The sequence below is a fragment of the Equus caballus genome, chromosome 2 (genome assembly GCF_041296265.1).
Source record: "Equus caballus isolate H_3958 breed thoroughbred chromosome 2, TB-T2T, whole genome shotgun sequence".
NCBI lineage: Eukaryota > Metazoa > Chordata > Mammalia > Perissodactyla > Equidae > Equus > Equus caballus.
In genome coordinates, this window is record NC_091685.1 from 17733777 (window position 1) to 17761738 (window position 27962).

At 42.3% G+C, this 27962-nt stretch overlaps 1 protein-coding gene across 4 annotated transcripts in view; it reads right to left on the reverse strand.

Moving 5' to 3' along the window:
• SMAP2 (small ArfGAP2) overlaps window positions 1–27962 on the reverse strand; it is a 79840-nt gene that overhangs the window by 45259 nt on the left and 6619 nt on the right. For 2 of the 4 annotated variants that reach the window (XM_070260327.1, XM_070260326.1), the window contains exons 3-4: window positions 14519–14577; window positions 14055–14185 (exon numbers count right to left, since the gene is read on the reverse strand). In XM_070260327.1, the coding sequence (XP_070116428.1) occupies window positions 14055–14185; window positions 14519–14532 (145 nt within the window). In that variant the 5' untranslated portion in view covers window positions 14533–14577. The remainder of the gene's footprint in view (window positions 1–14054; window positions 14186–14518; window positions 14578–27962) is intronic. The other 2 variants (XM_070260328.1, XM_070260329.1) reach the window with 1 other exon arrangement.

Below are 27962 nucleotides of genomic sequence, written 5' to 3' on the forward strand. Positions count from 1 at the left end.
CACGCCCCCTGCTTGTCCTTGGAAAAGAATGAATGGAGCCTGGCAGAAAGAGAGTGGAGGGAGTGGAAGAAAGTGAAGGCAAACCACAATCAACCTTTGCTGAGCTCTTACTATGTGCGAGGCACTGTGCTGAGCGCTTTACATGACCTAGCCCAAGATAATCCTCAAAATGTCTCTGTGAGTTAAATATCGTCCTTATGTAACCTGAGGGTTGTGGATACTCCAAAGTCCTCCAGCTTATTCCTTCCCTCAACAACCAAATAGAAGGGCTCAACCCCTAACCCAGGATTAGAGAGACATCACAGCCACCTCAAATTTTCAGAAGATTCTGATCACCTCTCACTTGGAAGGCCTGCTTCCGCTGAATCTGGGTTCCCCTGTTCATGAGCTTTCCTCTTATGATTACTGACATCTTTGGACATTGTTCTGCCTGCTGCGTAGACATTTTGTTCTTTCATTCCCTAAATCCTCCCCAAACAGTGCACTTTTGTGCAGCAGACCTTTACTGAAGGTTATTTGGAGAGGTGAATAGAGAGCAGGGGTGATTGCTGGGAAACAGAATAGGCAACCACTTAAAAACCATTATTAAACATCATTGTCCAAAGCCACCTTTACTACAGAGAATTTCTCAAGGGCTGTCCTTTTCTTTAGGGAGCCACCTGGCGTCTGCAAAATGTTTTCATTCATTCATTCATTCACTCAGCAAGTTGTTACTGAGAAACTTCTAAGTATCGGGCACTGTACTGGGGGAGAGGAACAACATGATCCAATTAGTGCTTTTAAAAGATCCCTCTGGATGCCCTGGGAAGATTGGACCAGGGAAGCTGGCAAGACCAGATGCTCAGAGTAGTCTTATCTCTAGTGAAACCCTCTCCTTTATCTCTTACCTTCTCCCAAGACCAGGCTTCCCTTAAAACTCATCAGAGAAAAACTAAAATTTTCTGTTACTTTATTAATCAAAACAATTGAATTCTCTGTCTAGCCCTCTTCCCTTCTAGCCATGCCTAGTGCCTAGGAGACTTGATTTTCATAAACATACATGTTCATCATGGTATTTTTCCTAAACAAAATCTCAGTTCTTTCTGTAGAAGGAATTCTGCCTTCCTGCTAAGATAATTTTCTCAACCTGCAACCAGTTTATAATAATTTTTCTTACTTTAACTTAACTTTTCTTGCTTTAACACCTATTTTATAAATGAGCAAACTGAGACTTAGAACAATAAACTCTCTCATCTAATGAGGAGTAGAGCTGGGATTTTTTTTTCTGCTTTTTCTCCCCAAATCCCCCCAATACACAGTTGTATATTTTAGTTATGAGTCCTTCTAGTTGTGGCATGTGGGCTGCTGCCTCAACCTGGCCTTGTGAGCGGTGCCATGTCCGTGCCCAGGATCCAAACCAGCGAAACCCTGGGCCGCGGAAGCAGAGCACACAAACTTAACCACTCGGCCACGGGGCCAGCCCCAGAGCTGGGTTTTGTTTTTTTTTTAAGATTTTATTTTATCCTTTTTCTCCCCAAAGCCCCCCGGTACATAGTTGTATATTCTTCGTTGTGGGTCCTTCTAGTTGTGGTTTGTGGGGCGCTGCCTCAGCGTGGTTTGATGAGCAATGCCATGTCCGCGCCCAGGATTCGAACCAACGAAACACTGGGCCGCCTGCAGCAGAGTGCACGAACTTAACCACTCGGCCACGGGGCCAGCCCCCAGAGCTGGGGTTTTTAACTTAGATCTTTATGATTCCAGAGCCTTAGTATTGTCAGAGTTTTTGCTTATGTTATCTTTTATAATCTCAGAAAGCCCCATAAAAATAGGTATTACCACAACCATTTTTCAAGAAATAATGGCACAGAGGCTCAAGTTGGTGAAACAGAGCCTCAAAATTACCCAGCTAATTGTGGTAATTGTGCCTTAGTTCAGGTCCTTTTCATCTTCATCTCTTCATTATGCAAATAGCCTTCCTGCCTTAGTCTAACCCTAGTTAAATTAATCCTTCACCGCACTCGTGAAGGAGAGCTTCATAAATGGCAAACCTCCATTGAATCCCACCCTCTTGCTAAAAGTCCTTTAGTAGCTCTCCATGATCTATGGCGGTGCTTCTTAAATTTTCTCATCTTGTACGAGATTGCATAGCCTGGTGGTTAAGCACACAGACTCTGGGAACAGAATGACTGGGTTTAAATCCTCAGCTTCGCTTTCTATCTGGTTACTTTTATCAGGTTACTTGACCTCTCTGTGCCTTAGTTATTTCATCTACAAAATAGAAATGATAATGATACTGATAGTACCTATTTCATAGGATTGTTTGAAGCTTAGCTGAGATAATGCCTAAAATATATTTAAGCACAGCTCTTGGTACATAGTGAGTGATAGACCATTAATGCTCTTCACTAAATATTTCTGGCTTTCTGCCTTCTGGGACATGATAGGACTTTATTTCCTGGCCCTCTTCTGGTTGGAGGTGGCCAATGAGTTTGAGCAGAAAGGATACGTGTCATTTTATGCCTGAAGCATTTATTTGCTGCTTTGAGCGTCCTCTGATTCTCTTTCCCTCTGGCATGGCAACCATCAACGTTCAAGACAGTGGTTCTCTTGTCCAGTTTGGAAAACCATAACAGAACACCACAGACTGAGTGACTTATAAACAACAGAAATGTATTTCTCATGGTCTGGAGACTGGGAAGTCCAAGATCAAGGCGCCGACAGATTCTGTATCGGTGAGAGCCCACTTCCTGGTTCATAGCTGGCGACTTCTTGTCGGCTACAGCAAACTTCTCTTCCAACAACAAACATTTTTTTGAAGTCTTGAGTTTTGCCTTGACAGTTCTTACAAAAATGTCCCTTCTATTCCATAATGTGACTCCGTTATCTTATCATAAAGCTGTTTTGCATTAATTGCCACCAGAAAGAAAAGTTTCCCATCTGACTCAGTGGCTAGTGGACACAGTTTGGTGGCACCATATCTATGGATTTCAGAAAATTGAGATGAATGGAAGAGACCTGACACCACATTATCACACTCAACTTTTGGATGATTCCTCTTCTTCATCTTCCTGCCAGAGTATTTTGGAACCCCAACTCACATAAATAAGAGGACAAAATAGAAACTGGTTTAAAAACTGTTATTTTAGAGTAACCATGGTGATAAAATGCCCGGAATACTACCAAAAGGGTGGTATGGCGAATATTTTTGGACTATTGCTATTGAAAAATTTCATTAGTGTGTCTTCTTGCTAAGAGATCAAATCTCTTGAGTGATATACTGAAACAAAATAGTTTCTAATCCACTGGTCAGCCACTTTCCCTATTCAGGGTAATACTCTTAAAATGACTTTCATTAAGAAAGCAGATAATTATGCTCCCCATTTGACTGCTAGTTCTGTACTGTTTGTCACACATATATGAACGAGGGTTCTCAAATGAACTCATAGTCCACTCAATAACTGTGTTCAGCCAACTCTCAAGCTTCTTCCTCGTTGCAGAGAATCTGTGACTGTTTAGAAGCCTCCACTGCCTCGCAGTGGACTAAGCGTTCAGCCTTGTATCTGCTTCAGAAGCCAATTCTTTGAGCCCCACAGTTGAGTTACATGCCCCTCCTCTCTTACTCCAGCTCCCATTTGTCCATTTTCACAACCTGATATTCTTCAAAGAGCCTACATTTTCCATTGCTGATGGAGCCCACTGTGAGAAAGCCTGTGTCTATATCAATGGCACTATTTTTTGATGCTCAAAGCACCAGGATTCCTTGGTCAGTAGTCATCCTTTGCAAAGACAGAGAGAATGACGTCTCCCCAACTCTGTGCCACACCTTATTGTCTAGTCCCCAAATTACTTGTGTGCAGTCTCACAAGGTCTTTCTTAAAGACAGTTTGGCTGGCTTTGAACCTCTCCCTCTAACCTAGGGGCTCAGGCCCACTGCCAGGGACCCAAGGGGTCTGATGGGAACAGACTTCATGCCATACAACCCATCATTTGCCTTGAGACAACAGGTGACCCTACCTCTACCAAATGTCTCCCTCTTCCCTCTTCTTCCCTAGTGTCACAACAAAACCTTCCACGAATATCAACCGGTACAAATTCCGGGAGGAAGCAGAGTTGTCTCTACCAGCAATGTCTGAATCCCAGCCCATTGCGATTTTGCCATGTCGTCCATAGGTGCATAATAATGACCAGACATCATATGTGCATTGAAACTATGTAATAATGTAGGAGATGGATGCGTACATCCATAGTTCTTACATTTTCAGGGCCTAGGAGGGACTGAGCAAGTACACCTGGCCTGGGCCTACTCTGGAGACCCTGTCATATAACGATAGAAACTAATCCCTTACCCAATAGTGGAACACTGGAGGAAAAGACAAGATCCTGAATTTCCAGAAAGGAAAAAACAAGTCACATAAAAAGGATCAGGAATCAGAATGGCAGAGTTCCCAACTCTGGAAGCCAGGAGACAATGGAACATTGCTTCCAAAATTCTGAGTAAAAAGAGCTGCCAGCCCAGAATTCTATACCAGCCAAATGATTACTCTAGAGGCAGTGTTGAATAAAGACAGTTTCAGATATGCTAGATTTCAAAATTTTACCTCATGTGTTGGCTGCGTTCCATTGCCCCTCCATAGCCACTCTCCACCCTTCACCCTGCTCTGTGCCCCGAGACACAACCTCTGTGCAAGGGCATCACCCCAGTTCCCCATACACTGGCTGCTGGTTGGATTCAGCCAATGAGAGGCACGAGCAGGAAATCAGAGTGGAGGGGCAGAGAGAAGCTGAGTTATTTATTTTCTCTGCTCTCTTCCTGCTGGCAGAACCACCACATCCCTGAGTGACAGGCGGAGTGCCTATGAGGCACTCCCCCTGCTACAGCTGTGGCTCTTACCACATTCTGGGAAATACCCTCTCCTCTTGCCTGTTCAGGCTTTGGGGGTAACAGCTTTCTGCTGTTGCTGGTCCCAAGGTACATCATGTCCCTTGTTGGCTTTTTTTTAACGCTGTTCATACTTTGTAAAATGGTCCTTTCTTCAATTATCTCTTTCGCATTGGCCATGTGCTTCCTGTTGAAACCCTAACCGATTCACCTTCTGTACATACTTTGTCAAAAATGACAGAGCAAATCAAGAAAAAGGGAGACAGCAAATCCAGAAAACAGAGCATTCAATGCCGGAAAAGGATGAAGGTTATTCCCAGTGCGATGGGGAAGGGACATTCCAGGGTGACAGTTATGCAACCGAACGCCTACTCCAGATCGGAGCGATGGGACAGAACTTCAGAACGGACAGTGCCAAGAAGAATGAAATTTATGGATGTGTTGGAACGAAGAGGAAATTCTTTCCTGGAAGAGGATTAGGGGATGAATTAATCATAGATTCATAGAAAATTAAGCAAATAAGAAAAAATGGAGCAATTATTGACTCCAGGGGAAAAACAGTTTAACCAGAAAAAAATATAATCAATGAATACAAGGCCCAGCTGTCAATAATATTTAGTCATAATATTATAGACATTGAGTGTTAATTTAACAAAATATTGTTAATTAACTATAGTGGAAAAATGTGGGAGAGGAGATGCATATAGAAAAAGAAATCGAAATGCTCCTTTTCCAAAGTGGGACGTGAATAAACAAAGCTGAAGAGGTATATAATGGTAGTATAAGCATGTCATTTAGGTAAATTTGGAAATTCCAGAAGAAACAACTACAAGAGTTGAAAATGATTGTGTCAGAAGAGTAGGTATGGGGGTGGGTAGAGGTGGAATAGGGCATTACCACTTGTCATTATAAGCCGTGTATAACCAGACTTTTTAAACTATGTATATGTTTTACTTTGATAAAAAAATTTTTAATTAACCTAATATTTGAAATCCCCACAATCTTACTATGATCAACACCCACAGACGCTAAGAGACGTTTCAAAACATTTCCATTGAGGCAGTTTTTACTCCAAGCTGAGTTAGCCTTGGTTATGCATCCCTCTGGATCTTTCTCTCTTTCTGCCCTCCCCACAGCATCCAGCTCTCTGTAATTGCAGAATGCTTTTGAATGTGAGTCATAAGGAACCCAACTAATCGTAGCTTAAACAAACAGCGGTTTATTTACTTACAGAACAAGAAACCAGAGGCAGGGCAGTTATTTACATTGATTCAGCTACCTGACAAGGCCATCAGCACCCAGACTCTATCATCCTGCTTTGCCATCATCACCCTATTGAATTTTCATCTTCATGTTCAGTGGTCCTCAAGGGGAGTTCTCAGCCCAGAAGCATCAGCATCACCCGGAAGCTTATTAGCAATGCAAATTCCCAAGCCTACTCCAGACCTGGGAGTCAGAAACTCTGGGGATAGGGACCAGCAGTCTGTTTTAAGAAGCCCTCTGGGTGATTCTGATGCATATTCAAGTTTGAGAACCAACTGCTCATGCTAATCCCCTTATAGCCACAAAATGGTTGCCACAGCTCCAAACATCACATCATCTTTGAAGGCAGAAAGAGGGCAAAGACGTGTCCTCTGTCTGGTTGTTCCTTTTATCAGGAAAGCAAAAGTTTTCCCAGAAGCTCCCAGTAGACCTTCCCTTAAGACTCCCTAGCGAGGCAGCATGGCTCAACCTCTAACCGCAAAGATGGCCAGGAAAGCATGGATTTGGTTTTCTAGTGCCTACAATGGGAGGCAGCAGTAGGGAAGGGGGCTGGGAATGTCTGTGGACAGCCAGCAGACAATGTCTGCCACGGGGTCCACAGTGGTCAGGGCCACAGATAACACCATTCCTGATTCCATCCTGGGAAAGCAGCAGAAGATCTTGACACTCATCTGCACAAGCAGCCTTAGAACTTTCGAAATCTTCAGATGGGAGAATCGGCAAGACATGGAAATCACGTTCTTATTGATACTATCTGCCTCTCATGGGATGGTGGTTCTGATCATAATTCATTATACTACAGGGATCTCTTTCCATCAGAAATGGGCAGAGGAAGGAAGAGGGGAGAAGAGAAGACAGGATATTCCTGTCCTGCCACACTGGCTTAGGGAAACACTGCTTTTACCTTTTGACGTGGAGATTTGACATGATGGCTGCTTTGATACCATTGACCAAACAGCCCATCAAAATGCCCTGTTTTGGTGCACACCACACAAAAAAAGAAGTGCTTAACTCTGCCTTAATAGAGTGAGTCAGTTTCCAGGCAATCAAGGAGGAGGACATTCCAGGCAAGGAGGTTAGTATACAAGAAAGTGCGGAAATGAGAAAGCAGAACTGAGAATTTTTGGAGAGGGTTCATGTGGCAAGCATTAGGAGAAGCTGGAGAAGGCACCAAGGGCCAGATCACAAAGGGTCTTGTGTGCTGTGCTGAGAAGGCTGAACTTCACACTGTTCCTGATATCATTACTATTTGGAGAGCATCTTAACCTGGGTCCACAGATGGATTTTAGCACCTTGTCTGCCCTCTGGCATTATATGACAAATTTCATGGGTTTGTGGGTTACACGTTTTTCCAAGGAGTGCGCCCTAGATTTGCAAAGATGCGTGTGACCCAAACAAGTTTAAGAATTACTTCTTTGAGGAGTCAAGGAATTAGTCATTCAATGTTTAATTCATGATCAGAATAAATTCATACTCCAACCAGATTCTAGTCCAGGTTAACTAGAAAAGGACAGAACTCAGACTAGAACCAGGGTTCCCTTTTCCTGTCCAGAGCCCTTTCCTGTGCAATCTCTGCAGTGGACAATCTCCAGTAAGAGCCAGGGGAGAGACGGGTATTCATCCAGTGTGTGAGAAACACTTGCCAGGTCACAGAGCTCCTCCCTTCTCCAGAAACCCTCCAGTCTTGCTCTTCATCACCACTCCCAAATTACAAGGATGGAGGGGATGAGACATCTGTGGAGAGAGAGCCACCAGCTCTCCATCAAAGCTGGGGCACTCCAGGCTGGCCCCCCCAGGAAGGCACCAGAAAATGGAACAGGAGTAGATTTTTCCAAGGAGAGCGGGCAAGTACAAGAGAACATCTTGTCCAAGACTTGTCCCTCTGATTCCTGGTAAAGACTAGGATCGTTTGAATCTGCTCTCAACCTTGAGTCTTCAGAAGTCTCAATTCCGGAAGCTTGCAGTCATTATTTGTAATGAGTGAGCAAGCAGCATGGGGCAGAATAACATCACTTATTTTTCTTAATCCAAAGGAAAACGACTTTATAAAAATCCCAGTGAACGGCAGAATAAAGAAATATTTGTTTTAGAAGAAGATATGGAAATATTCCTCACATGACTGAACCTGTTCATCAATGGTATTATTTTGGTTCTTTCCAATTAGTTTTTAAGAGATCTTTTAGGGTCTTAGTCCTTTAGGTACCACATACCTGAAATATTCACCCAGGTAGACTCAAGAGACCTCCGAGTAACTTGGTTAGTGCCCTCAACGAAGGCAGGAACGTCCCTTGATCCAGCTCGTTGGAGCCCTACTTCCCCAAGTATATTACACAATAGTGCCTGGACAGGAAGTGGCCCAGATTTGCAAGTTGCCACACAAATTCAGTTTTGTACCGACAATACAGTCTTCCTCTTGGTTTTGTCTCTTAGCAGGAAACAGATGTGTCACCCATTCGTCCCAGCCGACTCTCCTCTGTTCTTGAAGTCCTCGCCGATTCCTGGACCTCTTCTGGTCATGCTTGTATGGTGTCACGTGGTAGGGACCGCAGGTTTGCACACTGCCCTCTGTGCCCTTTGCTGATCCCCAGCATGGTGTGATGGGTCTGATCTGATTCCTACATATCGGGTATTTGTGTTCTGTTTGGGTCGCCTGTGGAAGGTCATGGCCGGGGAACCAGTGACTTCTCTGCTGGCTCACCTGGCCTGCTCTCTGGTGCTGGTGATGCATAGCTGTTGGCTTCATCACGTGGCCCATTCAGTGAATTCAGAGCAGGCAGCTGGGCAGCCCCTCCATGGCTTCTCGAGACTGGGATCCCACGGCCGCACACCTGCTGCTCCTCACTGGTGGGGGTTCCCCCTCACAGCCTCTGAGCGGGCTGGAGAGTACCGTCCTTGACTGTGTGGTAAGGTTGCAGATAATCCTTGCCTTCTCTCTGACTCTCCAGCCCTCTGCCGTTTCCAACAACTGCCTGTGAGATACCAGACTGGACAAATTGCTCCTGTCAGTGACCTTAGAAAGGATGGACTACTGCTGCTTGGAATGCAGAGAAAAGAACACCATACAAGTTGTCACGAGGATTAGAAAGAGCTTTCCACTTACTCTCTGCGTGACCTCAGAGGAGATACTTAACCTCTATGTGCCTCAGTGTCCACCTCTGGAATATGGGCCTAAAAGGGTGGTTATGGAAATGGGAAATAATATGGAAGAAGTACCTGGGATGGTGTAGATGTTTAACAAGTGGTACCTGTCTTTATTATTAACTACAAACAGCAGGCCTATTTTTGACCCTCACTTTATCACCAAAGTCACAAAACTTTATGCGTTAAATGACATAGAAACAACATCAATCACAAAAGGCAAAAATGGTAACCTAAGAAAAATGTACAGAAATGCACTTGTGGGAGAATTTCATAAATTAAATGTCCCAATAGAAAAACAGGGTAGATGATATGAGCAGGCACTTTGACTAAAGAACAAAAAAATGATCAACAAACATAAGAAAAAATTTTGCTCTCACTAGAAATAAATCCAATTAATAGAATAACAAAATTGGTTTCACCTATCATGCTGGGAAAGATTTTAAAATTATGATACCCTCCTTTGGGCTGGGAGGTAGAAAACCACTAATCTTGCATACTGCTGGGGGGAGGGGTATGTAAGCTCTTAACCCAGTTCTGGAGAACAATTCAGAAATATCTATTAAATGTCTTAGAATATTGCATATTCTGTCATGATGATTCCACTTTCAGGAATTTGTCCTAAAGCAGTAATTATAGTTGAATACAAGGATATTCTTTAAGCACTATTTATAATACTGAAAAACTGAAAACACTCCAAAATCAATTTTAAAAAGGTGATTATCTAGAGGTTATCACCACAGAAAATTCTTTCTTTTTTTTTAGATTTTTTTAAATTTTTTTTTCCTTTTTCTCCCCAAAGCCCCCCAGTACATATTTGTATATTCTTAGTTGTGGGTCCTTCTAGTTGTGGCATGTGGGATGCTGCCTCAGCGTGGTTTGATGAGCAGTGCCATGTCTGCGCCCAGGATTCGAACCAACGGAACACTGGGCCGCCTGCAGTGGAGCGCAGGAACTTAACCACTCAGCCACGGGGCCAGCCCCATCCACAGAAATTTCTAAATACAAAAACCAGAGAAGAATTCACATGCACAAAAATTTAAATCTATATCTTAAAAAAAATCATAAATTATATTTAAAAGCAAGCAACAAGCTGGAAAAATATGTACCACAAAATTGACAAAATGTTAATATCCTAACACTACGCTACAAATATAGTGTATACTACAAATCAATAAAAACACCCTCCAGTAGAAAAATGGACAAAGAGTTATCTGACAATTCACAGAAAAAGTATAAATGGTTAATAAACGTAAGAAAACTATTTAGCCTTATTAAAAGAAATGCATATTTAAATGAGATTTTTAAAAACTTAGGTCAGCAAAAGAAATTTCATTATAACATGAAGTGTTGTTGAGGATATAGGGAACTATGCATTTTCATTTACTGTTGTTGGAAATTTAAATTAGTTCAGATTTCTTTTTTGAAAACCAACAGCAGTATATTAAATACTTGCCCCCCAAAAGCAGACTTTGAGCTCCCATTCTAGCACTATACAAAGGAAACAATCCAAGAAATCCACGAAGAATTATATATAGTAACTTGCTTCACAGCATTATTCATACTTTTGCAAACATAGAAACTGGTTAAGTAGTGTATTTACGGAGGGGCGCAGGGTGGGGGCAGGGAGACCAACCGCGTTGATCTCATCTTCTAGATCCTCAATGCATATTCTGGTGGATGCCATACATATAACAGATATAAAAATGATTGAAAAAGTATGACATACGACAGAAACACCAAGTTTGAAGGCTATTTTTCTAACGTAATATATAAAAACAACTCTGACGTCAGACTTTCCGCCCCATCCCCTCCAGCCAGAGGCAGTTTTAGTTCTTCTAAGAGTCAAGATTTTCCTCTCCTCTGGGCCTACATTTGCCGTTCCCCATACCTGGAAGACCACGCCTTACTCCACATGCTCATTCCTACTTTATCCCTCCCCTTCACTTGGCTAGCTCCTACATGGATCCAGATCCCAAATCATAAGAAAAAACCCTGGAAAATAAAGACTTGTTATATTATACACACACACACACACACACAGACACACACACAACTCCTCTCAAGAACACTGTGTCTAACTATTCGGTGGGGATGGAGAGTTTGAACCACCAAGGGCTTGCTCAAGAAACCACTGATGGTAACACAACTAACTTCTAAAGAGGATGCGTGAGTCTAGTCAATAGCAGAGCTTTTGTTTTGCAAGTTCAGGGCCAGAGCTGAATCCTAAGCATAGGATAATGGAAGGGAAGGAGAATGTTTCCCCCAACAAGACTCCCTCTCCAACCTTCTCTTATATAGTACTCATCCTCTCTGCCAAATAAATAAAGACTATCAGCTTAAGTGGACACCAAATTAATGGCCTGCCCAAAAGACTCAAGGGAACATCTGGCATGTTTCTGCTCATCTACAGGTTGCAGCCTAAACACCACTTTCATTGTAGCCTCAGTACTGGGGCCGGCCCCGTGGCCGAGCGGTTAAAGTTCGCGCGCTCTGCTGCAGGCGGCCCAGTGTTTCGTTGGTTCGGATCCTGGGTGTAGACACGGCACCGCTCATCAAACCACGCTGAGGCAGCGTCCCACATGCCACAACTAGAAGGACCCACAACAAAGAATATACAACGATGTACTGGGGGGTTTGGGGAGAAAATAATTAATTAATTAATTAATTTTAAAAAAACGTAGCCTCAGTACTGAGCACTCAAAAACATTTTATAGAATGAATCAAGAAAGGCATGCAGAAGAATGGTGACATGACTGGTTCTTTCAGAGACGTTTAATAAGAAACTCGGAACCTAAAAAAGAAGACTGAAATAGGCCCAGGTGAACCCGGGCCTTTCTGTTCTCACCCAGCTGCTTCCTGCCATGGCGGGCCAGCACGACCTAGTAGAAATAGTACGGAACTGGAATTCAAGATTGCTGATTTCTAAACCTACTTCTGCCACTTATGGAGCAGCTCTGGGTAACTCACGGGAACCCTAGGGGTGTTGGAAGCATTAGGTCTGTAAAACACTTGGTATGATTCTGATGAAAACATTTATATTCATAAACACAGAGTGAAAATGTCAACTAGATCAAAATGATGTCATCAAGATGTTTTGCACGACCTCCCTAATAAGAAAAGGAAAAGAAATTACTTGGCTGTTACCAGGTTTTTCTTATCACGATAGCAAACACATGAAAGATAGATAAGATCTGGTGCTGGCCAGGGTGTAGAAAAGTGGCCAGGCTCATACACTGTGGTGGGAGTATAAATTGGTTGCAAACTTTTTGGAAAGTGGTTTGATACATTTTTGGAGTGGGGTTGAAATGCACATACTACAGGACCAAGTGACTCCTCTTCTGGGGGTGAATCCTACAGAATGAATAGCAGAAGCACGTAAAGATGCATATTCAGTGATGTTCACTCTAGCATTGTTGTGTAACCCTAACACACCCCAGGACTCCAAGCAGCCCAGTCTCTATGTGGAGTCACATTCGAAGATGCTCAGCAATCAAAATTAAGAGCCAGTAGAAAGGACCGCCAATCTTGCATCTCTCAACAGGCACTGAAGGGAAGCTGCAGCATTTCATAAGCTGCAGGAGCACTTCTCTTACTCTCCAGGCTTCTGAAGTCCCGGTCAAACCTCCAAACTCAAGCTTCCAACCTCCTGTTCCCCTCCCTGTTTCCTTCTGCCCCTTCTGTCAGATCTCTCTACCTGTTCCTGACTCAGAATCGCAAAGCCTGGGAAAGGACAGAACTTTGCGTAGAAGGCAAGATAGCAGCAGGGTGAGGAAAGAAGCTGAGCAAAAAGAAACTTGAGAGGTTGGCCCTGTGGCCTAGTGGTTCAGTTTGGCACACTCTGCTTTGGCGGCCTGGGTTTGCATGTTCAGATCTTGGGCAGGGACCTACACCACTCGTCAGTCATGCTGTGGTGGCAACCCACATATAAAGTAGAGAAAGATCGGCACAGGTGTTAGCTCAGAACTAATCTTCCTCAAGCAAAAAAAAAAGGAAGATTGGTGACAGATGTTAGCTCAGAGCAAATCTTCCTCAGCAAAAAGAAAGAAAGAAAGAAGGAAAAGAAACTTGAATTTGGTTGGGGAAGGATTGCTGCTAAGGTTCAGATTGGAGAACACCTACTGATAACTGTGAAAAATTGGAAGCAATATCAATGTCTTTCATTAGTGGGCTATGGTTTTAACATTATGTTGTTATACACAATAGATGCAAGGATTAAAAAAGAAGAAAGGAAGCCTTTATGTCCTGATCAGGAGAGAAATCCATGATATGTTGAAGAAACATAAATTGTGCTTTGTGTGGGGGCTGGCCCCGTGGCCGAGTGATTAAGTTCGCTCGCTCTGCTGCAGGTGGCCCAGTGTTTCGTCAGTTCGAATCCTAGGCGCGGACATGGCACTGCTCATCAAACCACGCTGAGGCAGCATCCCACATGCCACAACTAGAAGGACCCACAACTAAGAATATACAACTATGTACCAGGGGGCTTCGGGGAGAAAAAGGAAAGAAATTTTTAAACTCTTAAAATAAATAAATAAATAAATAAACTGTGTTTTGTGTGTGTGTGTGTGGAAAGAAAGATTGAGAGAGAAAGAAAGCAGTTTTAAGAGGTGGGAGTCTGGATGCTATTTACTATTTTGTTTTTTGCAAACAACAACAAAAAATAAAAGCAAATAAATGTTAACCTTTTGAGTTGAGTTAACCACTGATGGAAAGGCGACTCCTCCTTGACTAACCTGGGGTGTGATAGTTGTGGCTCCAAGTGTTACCTTCTGAGCTGGAAATCAGCTGAACTCACCACAGAAATGAGTAAGGCAACAGGCTGGCTGCTCGGCGCTCTCCCTCTGCGACTGCCATTCCCGGCTCAGAATCACTGCCACCAGCATGACGGCTGCCTCGGACACCTCTGCCAAAATCCTCCAGCAAATCCTGCAGTGAGAGTTCACAGAGCAGAACGCGTGAGCTGGAAGGAATCGTGTCCATTATTTCTCAAAGCAAACACTCATGAAGAGCCTGTTTCATAGTGGACCCTTGCTGGGTACTGAGGACACAGCAATGAGGCAGACACAGTTCCTGCCCCCGTGCAGTAGAGGAGACCGAAAAGTCCCTGGGTCATTCCAATGCCATATGATACACCCTGACTTGGGGAAAGCGCTGGAGCTTGTGGGAGGGGGACACATAACCCAGGGAAGCCTTCCGGAAGAGGATGACGCCTGAGCTAGACCCAAAGAACAATTAAAAGTGAACTCAGTGAACAATGACCTTGATGGCATCATGGAAACTGAGCTGAAATCAGTTCAATATGGCGGCGGCGCAGGTGCCTGAGGCAGGACAGAGGGGAAGGGTGAGAGAGGGTCCAACAGGTGAGAACCGCTGGGTCACTAAAGCTGCTTTACGACAGCCGTGGCAGCACTTTGGTCTGTATCCTGAAGCCCACGGGGAGCCATTTAAGAGGGACTTTTTAGGTGTAATTGATATACAATATTATAGTAGTTTCAGATGTACAACCTAATGATTTTATATTTGTATACATCACAAAATGATCATCACAGTAAGTCTAGTTAACATCCCTCACCTTACATAGTTACAAAAAATTTTTTCCTTGGGGCTGGCCCCGTGGCCGAGTGGTTAAGTTCGCGCGCTCCGCTGCAGGCGGCCCAGTGTTTCGTTGGTTCGAATCCTGGGTGTGGACATGGCACTGGTCATCAGACCACGCTGAGGCAGTGTCCCACATGCCACAACTAGAAGAACCCACAACGAAGAATATACAACTACGTACCGGGGGGCTTTGGGGAGAAAAGGAAATAATAAAATTTTTAAAAAAAAAAAATTTTTTTTTCTTGTGATGAGGACTTTTAAAATGTACTGTCTTAGCAACTTTCAAATACACAAACAGTAGTATTAGCTATAGTCACCATGTTGTACATTACATCCCCGTGACTTATTTATTTTATAATTGGAACTTTGTGCCTTTTGATGCCCCATCATCCATTTTGCCCACCCTGACCCCCACCTCTGGCAATGACCAATCTGTTCTCTGTATCTATGAGCTTGGTTTTTTTTTTTTCAGATTTCACGTGTAAGTGAGATCATATGGTATTTCTCTTTCTCTCTCTGACTTATTTCACCTAGCATAATGCCCTCAAGGCAAAACTCATTTAAGAGTTTTAAGCAGGGGACTAACGAGACTGAGTTTGTTTGGAGAGACCACACTGGCTAAAATTTGGAGGGGTGTGGTGGGCAGAATAATAGCCCCCCAAGGACGTCCACAGCCTAATCTCTAGATCCTGGGAATATGTTACACGACATGGCAAAAGGGATTCTGCAGGCATGATTAGATTAAGGCTCCTGGGATGAGGAGATTATCCTAGATTTTCCGGACAGGCTCAATGCAATCACAAGCATCCTTAAAAATGGAGGAGTGGGGGCAGAAGAGAGGTAGAGGAGATTGTGCTATGGAAAAATGGTCAGAAAGATGCCTCACTGCTCGCTTTGAAAACGGAAGAAGGAGCCATAAGCCAAGGAATGTGGAAAGGTAGAAAGGCAAAGGAAACAGACTCTCCTCTAGATTCTTTGGGAAGGAATGCAGCCCTGTTCACATGGTGATTTTAGCCCAGTGTCAGACTTCTGACCTACAGAACTCGAAGATAACGAATTTGTATTGTTTTAAGCCACTAAATTTGCAGTCATGCATTACAGCAACACTAGAAAAACGAATACAGATCTTGGTACTGCCGTAGCAAATACCCACAGGTGGAAGTGGCTTCTGAATTGGACAGTGAGAAGAGGCAGGAAAAATTCTGAAGAGCGTGATGGAAAGCCCAGACTATCTTGAACAAACTGTTAGTAGCAATATGGATGTTAACGACCCTGCTGGTGAGGACTCAGAAAGAAGTGAGGAGCATGGTAGAGAAAACGTAAACCAACTTAGAGAGTACCGAAGTCATCATGAACTGACTTAGTAGAAATACAGATGTTTAAGGCGCTGCCTGCGAGGGCTCAGAAGGGGGTGAGGAACACGTTATTGAAAACTGGAGGAAAGAGATCCTTGTTACATGTGGCAAAAAGCTTAGAAATTGTGTGCCCTGAGGTTATGTGGACAGCAGAACTTACGAACAATGACCATGGTCATTTAGCTGAGGAGATTTCCAAGCAAAGCGTTGAAGGGTGTGGCCTGGTTGCTTCTTGCTGCTTACGGTAAAATGAGAGGGGGAAATAAATAAATTGAGAGCAGAACTGTCAAACAAAAAGGAGCTAGGACTTGATGGTTTGGGGAGTGCTCAGCCTCCCTAGACACAAATGGCTTAAAATGAAGAGAGTCACTCAGGAAAGCGTGCCTCAGAGAAAGAGCTGAAGGTGGCGCTGGACAACCTTTTGCTAACATCTCTGAAAAATCAAAAGGTTGGAGTAGTCAGTCACATAAAAGGCTTTCAGGAGAAATTGACTGTGTGACTCATAGATCCCCTCAGCTACCTCGACCAAAAGTCAAAAATAGAAATGGAACTCTCTAGGGAAGATGTGTGTAGGAGCCTCTTGCCTAATGGAGCGAGTCCCTGGGACATACATGAGAGAACCACAAGGTTCTTGAGAATTTTACACCAGGAAGAACAGTGGAACTTGGACTGAAAGGGACAGAGAGAGTAAGAAACAAAAGAAGGATGTAGGATCCCCCCAAATTCTTCAGGCAGGAAACAGGTTGGTAAAACTACCCAGCTGAAAACAGGTGGTATCTTTCATGAAAAAGGAAAAATGACTCAGAAGACAGAGCTGTGGGCTCGTAGGGCCAACCCTTGAGCTGCAGAGAATTATTATTCTAGGCCCTTGAAACCTAACGGAGTTTGTCCAATTTAATTTTGAAATTACTTGGGACTGGTGAGTCCTGTCTTTCTTCCATTTTTCCTCTTTTTGCATGAGAATGTCTAAGACTGTTAGCCTACGCTGGTCCCTCTATTCTATTTTGGGAGCAGAGAACTTGTTTTCTAGTTTCACAGGTCCACAGATGGAGAGGAACTTCACCCCAGGATAGATTATACCGAGTCTCATCCAATATTTAGATGAGATTTTGGACTTTGAGTTGATGCTTTAATGGGCTGGGACTTTTGGAACGAGGTGAATGTGTTTGCATGTAGGAAGATATCCAGACACGGCTATTTGGGGGGCAGAGAGAAGACTGTGGGAGGCAGAATAACAGCCCTCCAAAGACGGCCCCGTCCTAATCCCAGAACCTATGCATCTGTTACATTACACGGAAAGAGGGCTTTTGTGGATATAATTGAGTTAAGGATCTTGAGATGGAGAGATCATCCTGGTTTATCCGAGTGGGTCCAATGCAATCACAAGAGTCCTTAGAGTGGAAGAGGAAACAGAAGAGAGAAACAGAGGCAGATCTGACCGTGGAGGAACCGTCAGAGAAATGTAACTTTTCTGGCTTTGGAGATGGAGGAAGGGGGTCATGAACAAAGGAACGCTGGAAGCCTCTGGAAGGTGGGAAAGGCTAGGAAACGGACTCTCCCCTGGAGCCTCCAGGAGGGAACACCAGAAGCTAACAAGGGGCAAAACCGGGGCAAAGAGCCAAATTCAGAGGCGGTTGTAACAATCCGAACAAAAGAGGATGGTGTCCAGAGTTGCCACAGGGATGGAGAGAGGAGGATGGATTAGATAAGCATACACGAGGCATAGTGACTGGAACACGGTGATAATACTTCTGGGGGAGGAAGGAGGGAGGAGGCAAGGCTGAGACACATATTTTTGGCTTAATCAATAGGGCAGAGGGTGGACCCACTGGTTGTGTAGGCCACACAGGAAGAAGAGCAGGTTTGGGGACAAGCATATCACTTCATTTTGGACATATCAAGTTGGTGGTGCCCGTGGAACATCCAACAGGCAGTTGGATCAGCGGGTCTGAGACTCTGGGGAAAAGATATGGGTGATTGTCAAAGTCATTGGAGTGGGTTAGATGGCCCAGGAAGAATAGGGGCAGTAAGAAGAGAAGGACAGGACAGGACCCTTTGTTAAGTAAGGGTGTGCAGAGAAAAGAAACCCACAAAGCAGCCTGAGAAGGAACAGATAGAGAGGTAGGAGGAGAATATAGCTCATGGAAGCCAGACTGTAGCTTATCAATGTTGCACCAGAACTGGGAAAGAATCAGATGGAACAAATAGGGGGTCAGACGGAACCAGGATCAGAATTGGGCAGTTCAGAGGAGCTCTGCCCTAGCTTAAGAAGCATAGTGGTTGCATTCCTGCCCAGGCATCTGAGGGCAGCCAGAGTCCAGGTGAGCAAGGCTGCTTAGGCTGGGGCTCAGCCTAGAACGGGCATCTGGCTCCAGGGGGTCCCGGCTCCCCCCACTATGCTGTGGTTGAGAGACTCCCCAACCCCCGCCTTGCTCCTTGGGACTGACCCTCTCCCCGGCAAGGAGGAGGAATCATGCCACCTACTCTGTGTTCTGTTTGCCCTGTTCCCTGCCTTTGCTCACAAAGCTCCTTCTACCTAAAACAAATATCCAAAGCTTACTGGGCACCGTGTTAAGTACTTCGTGGACATCAAGAGGCATGCTCACAGAGGTGAAGTGACTTTCCCGAGGTCACACAATCGGTATGTGGTAGAATCAGGATCCAAGTCCAGCTGAATACAAATTCTAAACTCGGATTCCCCAGAAGCCATGATCTCTCTCGTTGAGTTCCCCCAGTGCTTTATCTTCTCTCCCCATCTCATCCCGCTTAGGGCTCCCTGAGAAAAGGGCTTTCGTTCAACCTGTCAGCATGTTGTGCTGCGACAGAGTACCACTAGGTGGCGACAGAGCACCAGATAGCCCGATTTACTGCAGACCGGGAGATGGGCCGTGAAGGAGGAACCGGTGGGCCTGGCGTTTCTTCTGCCCTCCTTGCCCACCCGTCCTTCCTATCAGAGTCGAGGAGAAGGCATCAGGAGATTGGAAGGCTAGAGATTAGAGGTCTGAGGATTATAAACAGGAGGCGCCCAGGCCTCAAGCCGAATGGAAAACTCTAAGAATTCTTCTCTAAGAAGGCCTAGGACCAGCAAAACAAAAGCCTGTGGCCAGGGCCGGGTTTCGGCCCTACTCCCCGCTCTGTCATCCGTCCTCGCGCAGAGCCCAAACTGCATATCCTTAGGCGGTGATCTTAGTGAAAAAAGAAGGAAATGTGCATTACTGGTACCTACTATGACCCAGAAACCGTGGCGATACAGTGAGCATCCTTGGGAAAATCATTTCATTCCTGTATCTCAGTCTTCTTGTGTATAAAATGGGGATAATCACCGGACCTACCTCACTGAGTGTTTGTGAGGACTTGACGAAATGCACATAACACACAAGTAAATCTCTGTCATATAGCAAGTGTTCGATGTCTTATTACAACAATATAATAATCATAACAATATAAACATATAAATGTGTTATTATTAATAAATGGTAGTTCCTAGTTACCCTTCTTATGATTATGTCATTTAATTATTTCCTCACACTTCTTCCTACTATGAGGCCTCACACATGGTAGGTCCTCAGGAAATATTAGCAGAATGAAAAATTTAAAAATGTATTTCTGTCATGTTCTCTGGGTTAACCCAGCTTGTAGAGTCTGGAAAGACTTTCTGGAGGCGGAGTCTTTAAGGACCAGCTGAGGACAACCACACCCTCTATAGCAGACGGAACAGTGCCTGGATAAAGAGAAAGTGTTCAGGAAATATTTTAGAAAGAAAGAAGAGAAGAAGGAAGGAAGGAAATGAGGGAGGAAGAGAGAAAGGAAGGAAAGGAAGAAGAGAGGAATGAAAGAAGCTTCAGGAGGTTTTTTAGTTGAGCTGAGGACCTCTGAGGCAGGGGCTGGCTGCAAATAGGATCTCTAGCAAAACGCTTAGTAGAGAGTAGATATCAATAAACCCTAGGTCTCCATAATCCTCCAATTTCCCCTAATATAGCCCTCAGCATACTTCTTTCTTATCTGAACCCCCACGCCCCAGTGTGAGCTCTGTGAAGGCAGGAACTGTGTCTATCTTGCTCAAAGTCATACATACCTAGTACAAAGCAGGTGTTCACTAAACAGTTGTTAAATTCCTAAATTAGGCTGAGTTCCAGTCCTGGTAATGGCAGAGTAAATTGTCAAAGTATTTTACCAAAAAGCCAAATTAAGGCACAGGAAAGAGACCAAAAGCAGGCATAAACTGCAGGAAGATTCAGCATTTAAAATAAGGGAACCATGGGGCCGGCCCAGTGGCACAGCAGTTAAGTTTGCACATTCAGCTTCAGTGGCCCAGGGTTCACCAGTTCAGATCCCAGGTGCAGACCTAGCATGGCTTAGCAAGCCACGCTGTGGCAGGCGTCCTGCATATAAAATAGTGGAAGATGGGCATAGATGTTAGCTCAGGGCCAATCTTCCTCAGCAAAAAGAGGATCAGTGGCAGATGTCAGCTCAGGGCTAAAATTCCTCAAAAAATAAAAATAAGGGAACCACACTGGATAGGATTCACACTCATATCAGTTTTCCTCCAAGAGTACTCCTCAGTCTTCACAGCACAGGGAAGCAAAAGTCCAAGCAGAAGTCCAGAATCCTATTGGTCTGATGAATCAGAGGACAGAGTCAGGACTGCTATAGTGGCTGAAAATTGAGGCAAAGGCCCCAGAAACAAAAGAGCCATAAGGAAGGATCGCCAAAAATCTGCACATAAACTCCCCTCAAATCCTTGGCTAACCTCTGAATTGCACATGCACAAACAGGACTCCAAGTGACTCATGGGAAACCAAGAGCTGGAAGGACAAAAGAACTGAACAAAGATTTTAGCTGCTGCTCACTGCAAGGAAGACAGCTTAGAGTTTAAATTCTGCCAAGTTAGAAGTGCTTGGGAGACACCTAGGACATTCCACTAAAATCCTAAAAGAGTCACACATTACGAGAAAACCCTATACCCGAAAACTAAGACATAGGCCCTGGAACTAAGACTAGGAGCAAAACCAAAAGTAGACTTATCCTAACAAAGAGTAAGCGCCCACAAGTTCAAGACCATCCACCAGTAATCTAACTGCTGGCTGGAAAAAACATTTGACACCCTTCAGAGGAATATAACAGAATTCAGAGTCTCTATAAGACATCATTCATGTTCAGTGTACAGTAAAAATTAATATTTTAAAATTAATGTGGAAAACAAACAAACAAGGAAACTCTTATCCATAGTCAAATCGAAAAATAAGTCCATAGGAACAGAGCCAAAGACAACACAGATATGGGAATTAGCAGTCAAGGATTTTAAAATAACTATGAACAATATGTTTCAGAGTCTACAGGAAAGCCCACAGCTAACATCACACTCAAGAGTGAAAAGCTGAAAGCTTTTTCTGTAAGATCAAGAAGACAAGGATGCCCACTCTCACCATTTTTGCTCAACATAGTACTGGAAGTCCTAGCCAGAATGATTAGGCAAGAAAAAGAAGCAAAATGCATCCAAATCAGAAAAGAAGAAGTAACACGGGGGGCCAGCCCTGTGGTGTAGCGATTAAGTTTGCACGCTCTGCTTCAGCAGCCTGGAGTTCACCAGTTCAGATCCCAGGCACAGAACTAGCACCGTTCATCAAGCCATGCTGTGGCAGGTATCCCACATATAAAGTAGAGGAAGATGGGCTCAGGTGTTAGCTCAGGACCAATCTTCCTCAACAAAAAAAAAGGAGGAGAAGAAGAAGTAATACTGTCGCTATTTGCAGATGACATGATAGCATCTATAGAAAACCCTAAAGACTCCGCCAAAAACTGTTAGAACTAATAAACGAGTTCAGTAAAGTTGCAGAACACAAAATCAATATACAAAAATATGTTGCATTTCTATACACTGATAATGAACTATCAGAAAGGGAAATTAAGAAAACAATCTTATTTACAATTGTATCAAAAAGAATAAAATACCTAGGAATAAATTTAACCGAGGAGCAGAAAGACTTGTACACTGAAAACTATAAGACATTGATGAAAGAAATTGAAGAAGACACAAATAAATGGAAGTATATTCCATGCTGACGGAGTGAAAGAATCAGTATTGTTAAAACGGCCACACTAACCAAAGCAATCTACAGATTCAATGCAATCACTATCAAAATTCCAATGACATTTTTCACAGAAATAGAACAATCCTAAAATAAGGAACCACAAAAGTCCCTGAATAGCCAAAGCAATTTTGAGAAAGACAAACAAAACTGAAGACATCATGCTCCCTGATTTCAAACTATATTACAAAGTAATAGTCATCAAAATAGTATGGTATTGGTATAAAAACAGACGCATAGATCAATGGAACAGAATAGAGAGCCCAAAAATAAACCCATGCATATATGGTCAATTAATTTATAACAAAGGAGCTAAGAATATACAAGGGGAAAAAGATAGTCTTTTCCATAAATGGTGCTGGGATGCACATGCAAAGAATGAAACTGGACAACTATCTTGCATCATACACAAAAACTAACTCAGAATGAATCAAAGACTTGAACATAAGACCCGAAATTATAAAACCCCTAGGAGAAAACATAGGTCGTAATCTCCTTGACATTGGTCTTGGCAATGGCTTTTTGGATTTGACACCAAAAGCAAAGGCAACAAAAGCAAAAATAAACAAATGGAACTACACCAAATTAAAAAACTTCTACACAGCAAAGAAAACAATCAACAAAATGAAAAGGCAACCTACCAAAGGAGAGAAAATATTTGCAAATCATATATCTGATAAGAGGTTAATATCCAAAATATATAAAGAAGCATGCAACTCGATAGCAAAAAACCACAAACAATCCAATTAATGGGCAGAGGATCTGAATAAACATTTTTCCAAAGAAGATATACAGATGGCCAACAGGTACATGAAAAGGTGCTCAACATCACTAATCATCAGGGAAATGCAAATCAAAACCACAACGAGATATCACCTCACACCTGTTAGAATGGCTATTACCAAAAAGACAAGAAATAACAGGTGTTGGAGAGGATGTGGAGAAAAGGGAACCCTTGTGCACTGTTGGTGGGAATGTAAATTGGTGCAGCCACTATGGAAAACGGTACAGAGGTTCCTCAAAAAATTAAAAACTACCATATGATCCAGCCATTCCACTTCTGGGTATTCATTCAAATGAAATGAAAACACTAATTCAAAAAGGTATGTGCACCTTCATGTTCATTGCAGCATTATTTACAATAGCTAAGACATGGAAGCAACCTAAGTGTCAATCAATGGATGAACAGATAACATGTGATATAGGTAGGTAGATAGATAGATAGACAGATACACACACACAATGGAATATTATTCAGCTGTAAAAAAGAATGGAATCTTGCTGTTTGTGACAACATGGGTGGACCTTGAGGACATTATGCTAAGTAAAATATGTTAGACAGAGAAAGACAAATACTATATGATCTCACTTATATGTGGAATCTAAAAACAAACAGTAAAATGAACTCATAGATACAGAGAACAGGTTGGTGGTAGCCAGAGGTGGGGGGTGGGGTGGGCAAATGAGTGAAGGTGGTCAAAAGGTACAATATATATATTTGTACCTTTTGATATATATATTGATATATATATTTGATATATATATTGATATATGTATATCAAATCCTGGTTGTGATGTTATAGTATAATTTTGCCAGATGTTAGCATTGGGAGAAATTGGGAAAAGAATACACAGACTCTGTTTATATTATTTCTAACAACTACATGTGAATCTACAATTATCCCAAAATTAAAAGTTTAATAAAAATAAAGAGGCTCAATGAGCTATGGGACGATAACAAGTGATCTAGCACATGTAATTGGAGTCTAAGAAAGAGAAGAGAGCGAGGGATGGCTAGAAAACATTTTTTAAAAAATTTATATATGTATTTGTAAATTGACATTCATAATAGTTCACATCATTGTGAAATTTCAGTTGTACATTATTTCTTGTCTGTCACCACGTAAGTGCTCCCCTTCACCCCCTTTGCCCACCCTCCACCCCCTTTCCCCTGGTAACCACTGAGCTATTTAGAAAACATTTTTGAAAAAACAATGGCCAAATATTTTCCAAATTTGATGAAACTATAAAATCATAGATCTCAAAAGTCCAGGAAACCACCACAGGATGAACACAAAGAAAACTGCACCAACGCACATCATATGTATGATACAGACATCACATAGCATAATCAAACTGCTAAAGGCCAATGATAGACAAAAGCTTAAAAGCAGCCAAAGGAAAAAGACGCATAACATACAGAACAAAGGTAAGAATGACTGCATGATTGCCATCTGAAACTGTGCATTCCAGAAGACAACAGTGCTGAGAGAACTGCTGGGGGTGGAGGGACTCTATACCCAGCAAAACTATCCTTCGAAACTTAAAGTGAAATGAAGACTTTTCAGACAACCAAAACCTGAGAAAATTCAACAGACTTGTTCTGTGAGAAATATAAGACAGTTCAAGGGTCAGCCAGGTGGTGTAGTGGTTAAGTTCATGTGCTCTGCTTTGGCGGCCCAGGGTTCTCAGGTTTGGATCCTGAGCATGGACCTACACAGTGCTCATCAAGCCACACTGTGGTGGCATCCCACAGACAAAAGAGAGGCAGATTGGCACAGATGTTAGCTCAGGGCCAATCTTCCTCAAGCAAAAAGAGGAAGATTGGGGGCCAGCCCCGTTGCCGAGTGGTTAAGTTCAAGCACTCCACTTCAGTGGCCCAGGGTTTTGCCAGTTTGAATCCTGGGCGTGGACATGGCACCGCTCATCAAGCCATGCTGAGGTGGTGTCCCACATGGCACAACTAGAAGGGCCCACAACTAAAAATACACAACTATGTACCGGGGGGCTTTGGGAGAAAAAGTAAAAAGTAAAATATTAAAAAAAAAAAAAAAGAGGAAGATTGGCAACAGATGTTAGCTCAGAGCCAATCTTTCCCATACACACACACACAAAAGTTCATCAGGCAATAAATTTAAATCTACACAAGGGGCCGGCCCGGTGGCGCAGCCGTTAAGTGCACATGTTCTGCTTTGTGGCCCAGGGTTCGCCGGTGTGGATCCCGGGTGCAGACACAGCACCACTTGGCAAGCCATGCTGTGGCAGGCATCCCACATATAAAGTAGAGGAAGATGGGCATGGATGTTAGCTCAGGGCCAGTCTTCCTCAGCAAAAAAAGGGGGATTGGCAGCAGTTAGCTCAGGGCTAATCTTCCTCAAAAAAAAAAACTACACAAAAATAGAATGCTTCTTTGAAAGACACAAATTACCAAAACTTACTCAAGAAGAAATAGAAAATATGGATCCTTATATCTATGTTTAAAATTGAATTTATAAGCAAACTTAACTGCTGCGTCACTGGGCCGGCCCCTGAATTTATAACTTAAAATATTCCCACAAGGAAAACCTCAAGCCTAGATGGACTTACTGGTAAATTCTATCAAAGATTTAAGGAATAAATAATGCCAATCCTACACAAACTCTCAGAAAATAAAGGAGGAGTAAACACTTCCCAACTCATTTTAAGAGGCCATTCTTACCCTGATACTATGGCATACAAAAACGCTAACAAAAAAAGAAAACTACAGACCAATATCATAAACATAAACATAGACACAAAAATCTGCAACAAAAAATTAGGAAGATATCCAGAATATATAAAAAGATTTCAAGTGATACATAAAAAAAATTAAACCACAACCAAGTGAGGTTTATTCCAGAGATGTAAGGCTGATTCACTACTTAAAAAAATCAATCAATGTAATCCACCATGTTAACAGGCTAACAAAGAAATCCATGTGATCATATTGGCTGATTCAAAAACAAATTTGACAAAATTTAATATCTGTTCATGATTTAAAAGAAAAAACTTGGGCCAGCCTCAGTGGCCTAGTGGTTAAGTTCAGTGTGCTCCACTTTAGCAGCCTGGGTTTGGTTCCCAGGTGCAGACCCACACCGCTCTGTTAGCAGCCATGCTGTGCTGGCAGCCCACATACTAAAAAATAGAGGACGACTGGCACAGATGTTAGCTCAGGGCAAATCTTCTGCAAGAAAAAAAACTCTTAGCAAACTAGGAATAAAAGGGACTTTCCTCAACTTGATTAAGGATACTTATTTTTTAAAAACCCAAACCTACGCCTAATATCATATTTATACAGGTGAAAAACTTAATGTTTCCTCCCTAAAATTTGGACCAAGGCAAAGATGTCCACTCTCACCACTTTTATTCAACATAGAGCTGGGAGTTCTAGTCAGTGCAATAAGGCAAGAAAAGAAAAGAAAAGGTATACATATTAGATAGGAAGAACTAAAAGTGTGTCTACTTACAAATAACATGAAAAGCTAAAGGAATCTACCAAAAAGCTCCTAGAAGTAATAAGTGAGTACATCAAATTAAAAAAACACAAGATCAAATACAAAAATCAATTTTATTATTGTATATTAGCAATGAACATGTGGAAACTAAAATTTAAAATACCGATACTATTACTCAAAAAATGATATATTTAGGAATAAAACTAGCAAAATATGTATAGGACTTGTATGCCGAAAACTACAAAATGAAAACTACAAAAAAAAGAAATCAAAGAAGATCTAAATAAATGGAGAGATGTACCATGTCCATGGATTGGAAGACCCAACATAATAAAGATGTCAGTTCCCTCAAAATTGATCTACAGGTTGAATGCAATTCCTATCAAAAATTACAAGATTTTTTTTATATATAGACAAGTTTATTCTAAAATTTATATGGAAAGGCAAAGAAACTAGAACATCTAAAACAATTTGGAAAAGAAGAATAAAGTTAGAGAGATCACTCTTCTTGATATTAAGATTTAATTACTATATCTTAATTCCTATAGTAACTAAGACAATGTGGTATTTGCAGAAGAATGAACACACTTAGAGCAACAGAATAAAATGAGAATCCAGAAATGGGCTGACACAGGTACAGCCAACTCGTTTTTCCCAAAAAGGTAGAAAAGCCATTCAGTGAAGGAAGGATAATTAGATATCCATAGGAAAAAAAAAAAGAAGAACCTCGACCTAAACCTCACACTTTATACAAAACTTAGCTCAAAATGCAAAGCATAAAACTATAAAACTCTTAAGAGAAAATAGAAACTCTTCTGGACCTAAGGCTCAGCAAATTCTTGGATACAACACTAAAAGCACAATACATAAGAGAAAAAAAATCAACAAATTGTATTTCATCAAAATTAAAATCTTTTTCTCTGCCTAAGGGCCTATTTTAAGAGGATGAAAAGTCAAGCTACAGACTGGGAGAAAATATTGCAAAGTATACATCTGACACTGGACTCATATCTAGAATATGCAATAGACCCTCGAACTCAACAGCAAAGAACCAAACAAGCCAATTAGAAAAAGGTAAAAGACATGAACAGACATTTTAACAAAGGGGATACACAGATGGAAAATAAGCCCTTGTGAAGATGTTCATTATTAGCTATTAGGGAAATGCAAATCTAAAGCCACAAGACGAGATATTATCACACATCTGAAATAACAAAACAGCTGAAATAAAAATAGTGACAACCTCAAATGCTGGCAAGGCTGTGGAGAAACTGGATTTCTCATACATTATTGATGGTACATATATAAAGTGATACATCCACTCTGGAAAACATTTTGGCAGTTAAAAAGAACTTAACATACACTTGCCGTACAACTGAATAATTGCACTTCTGGGTATTTATTTCAGAGA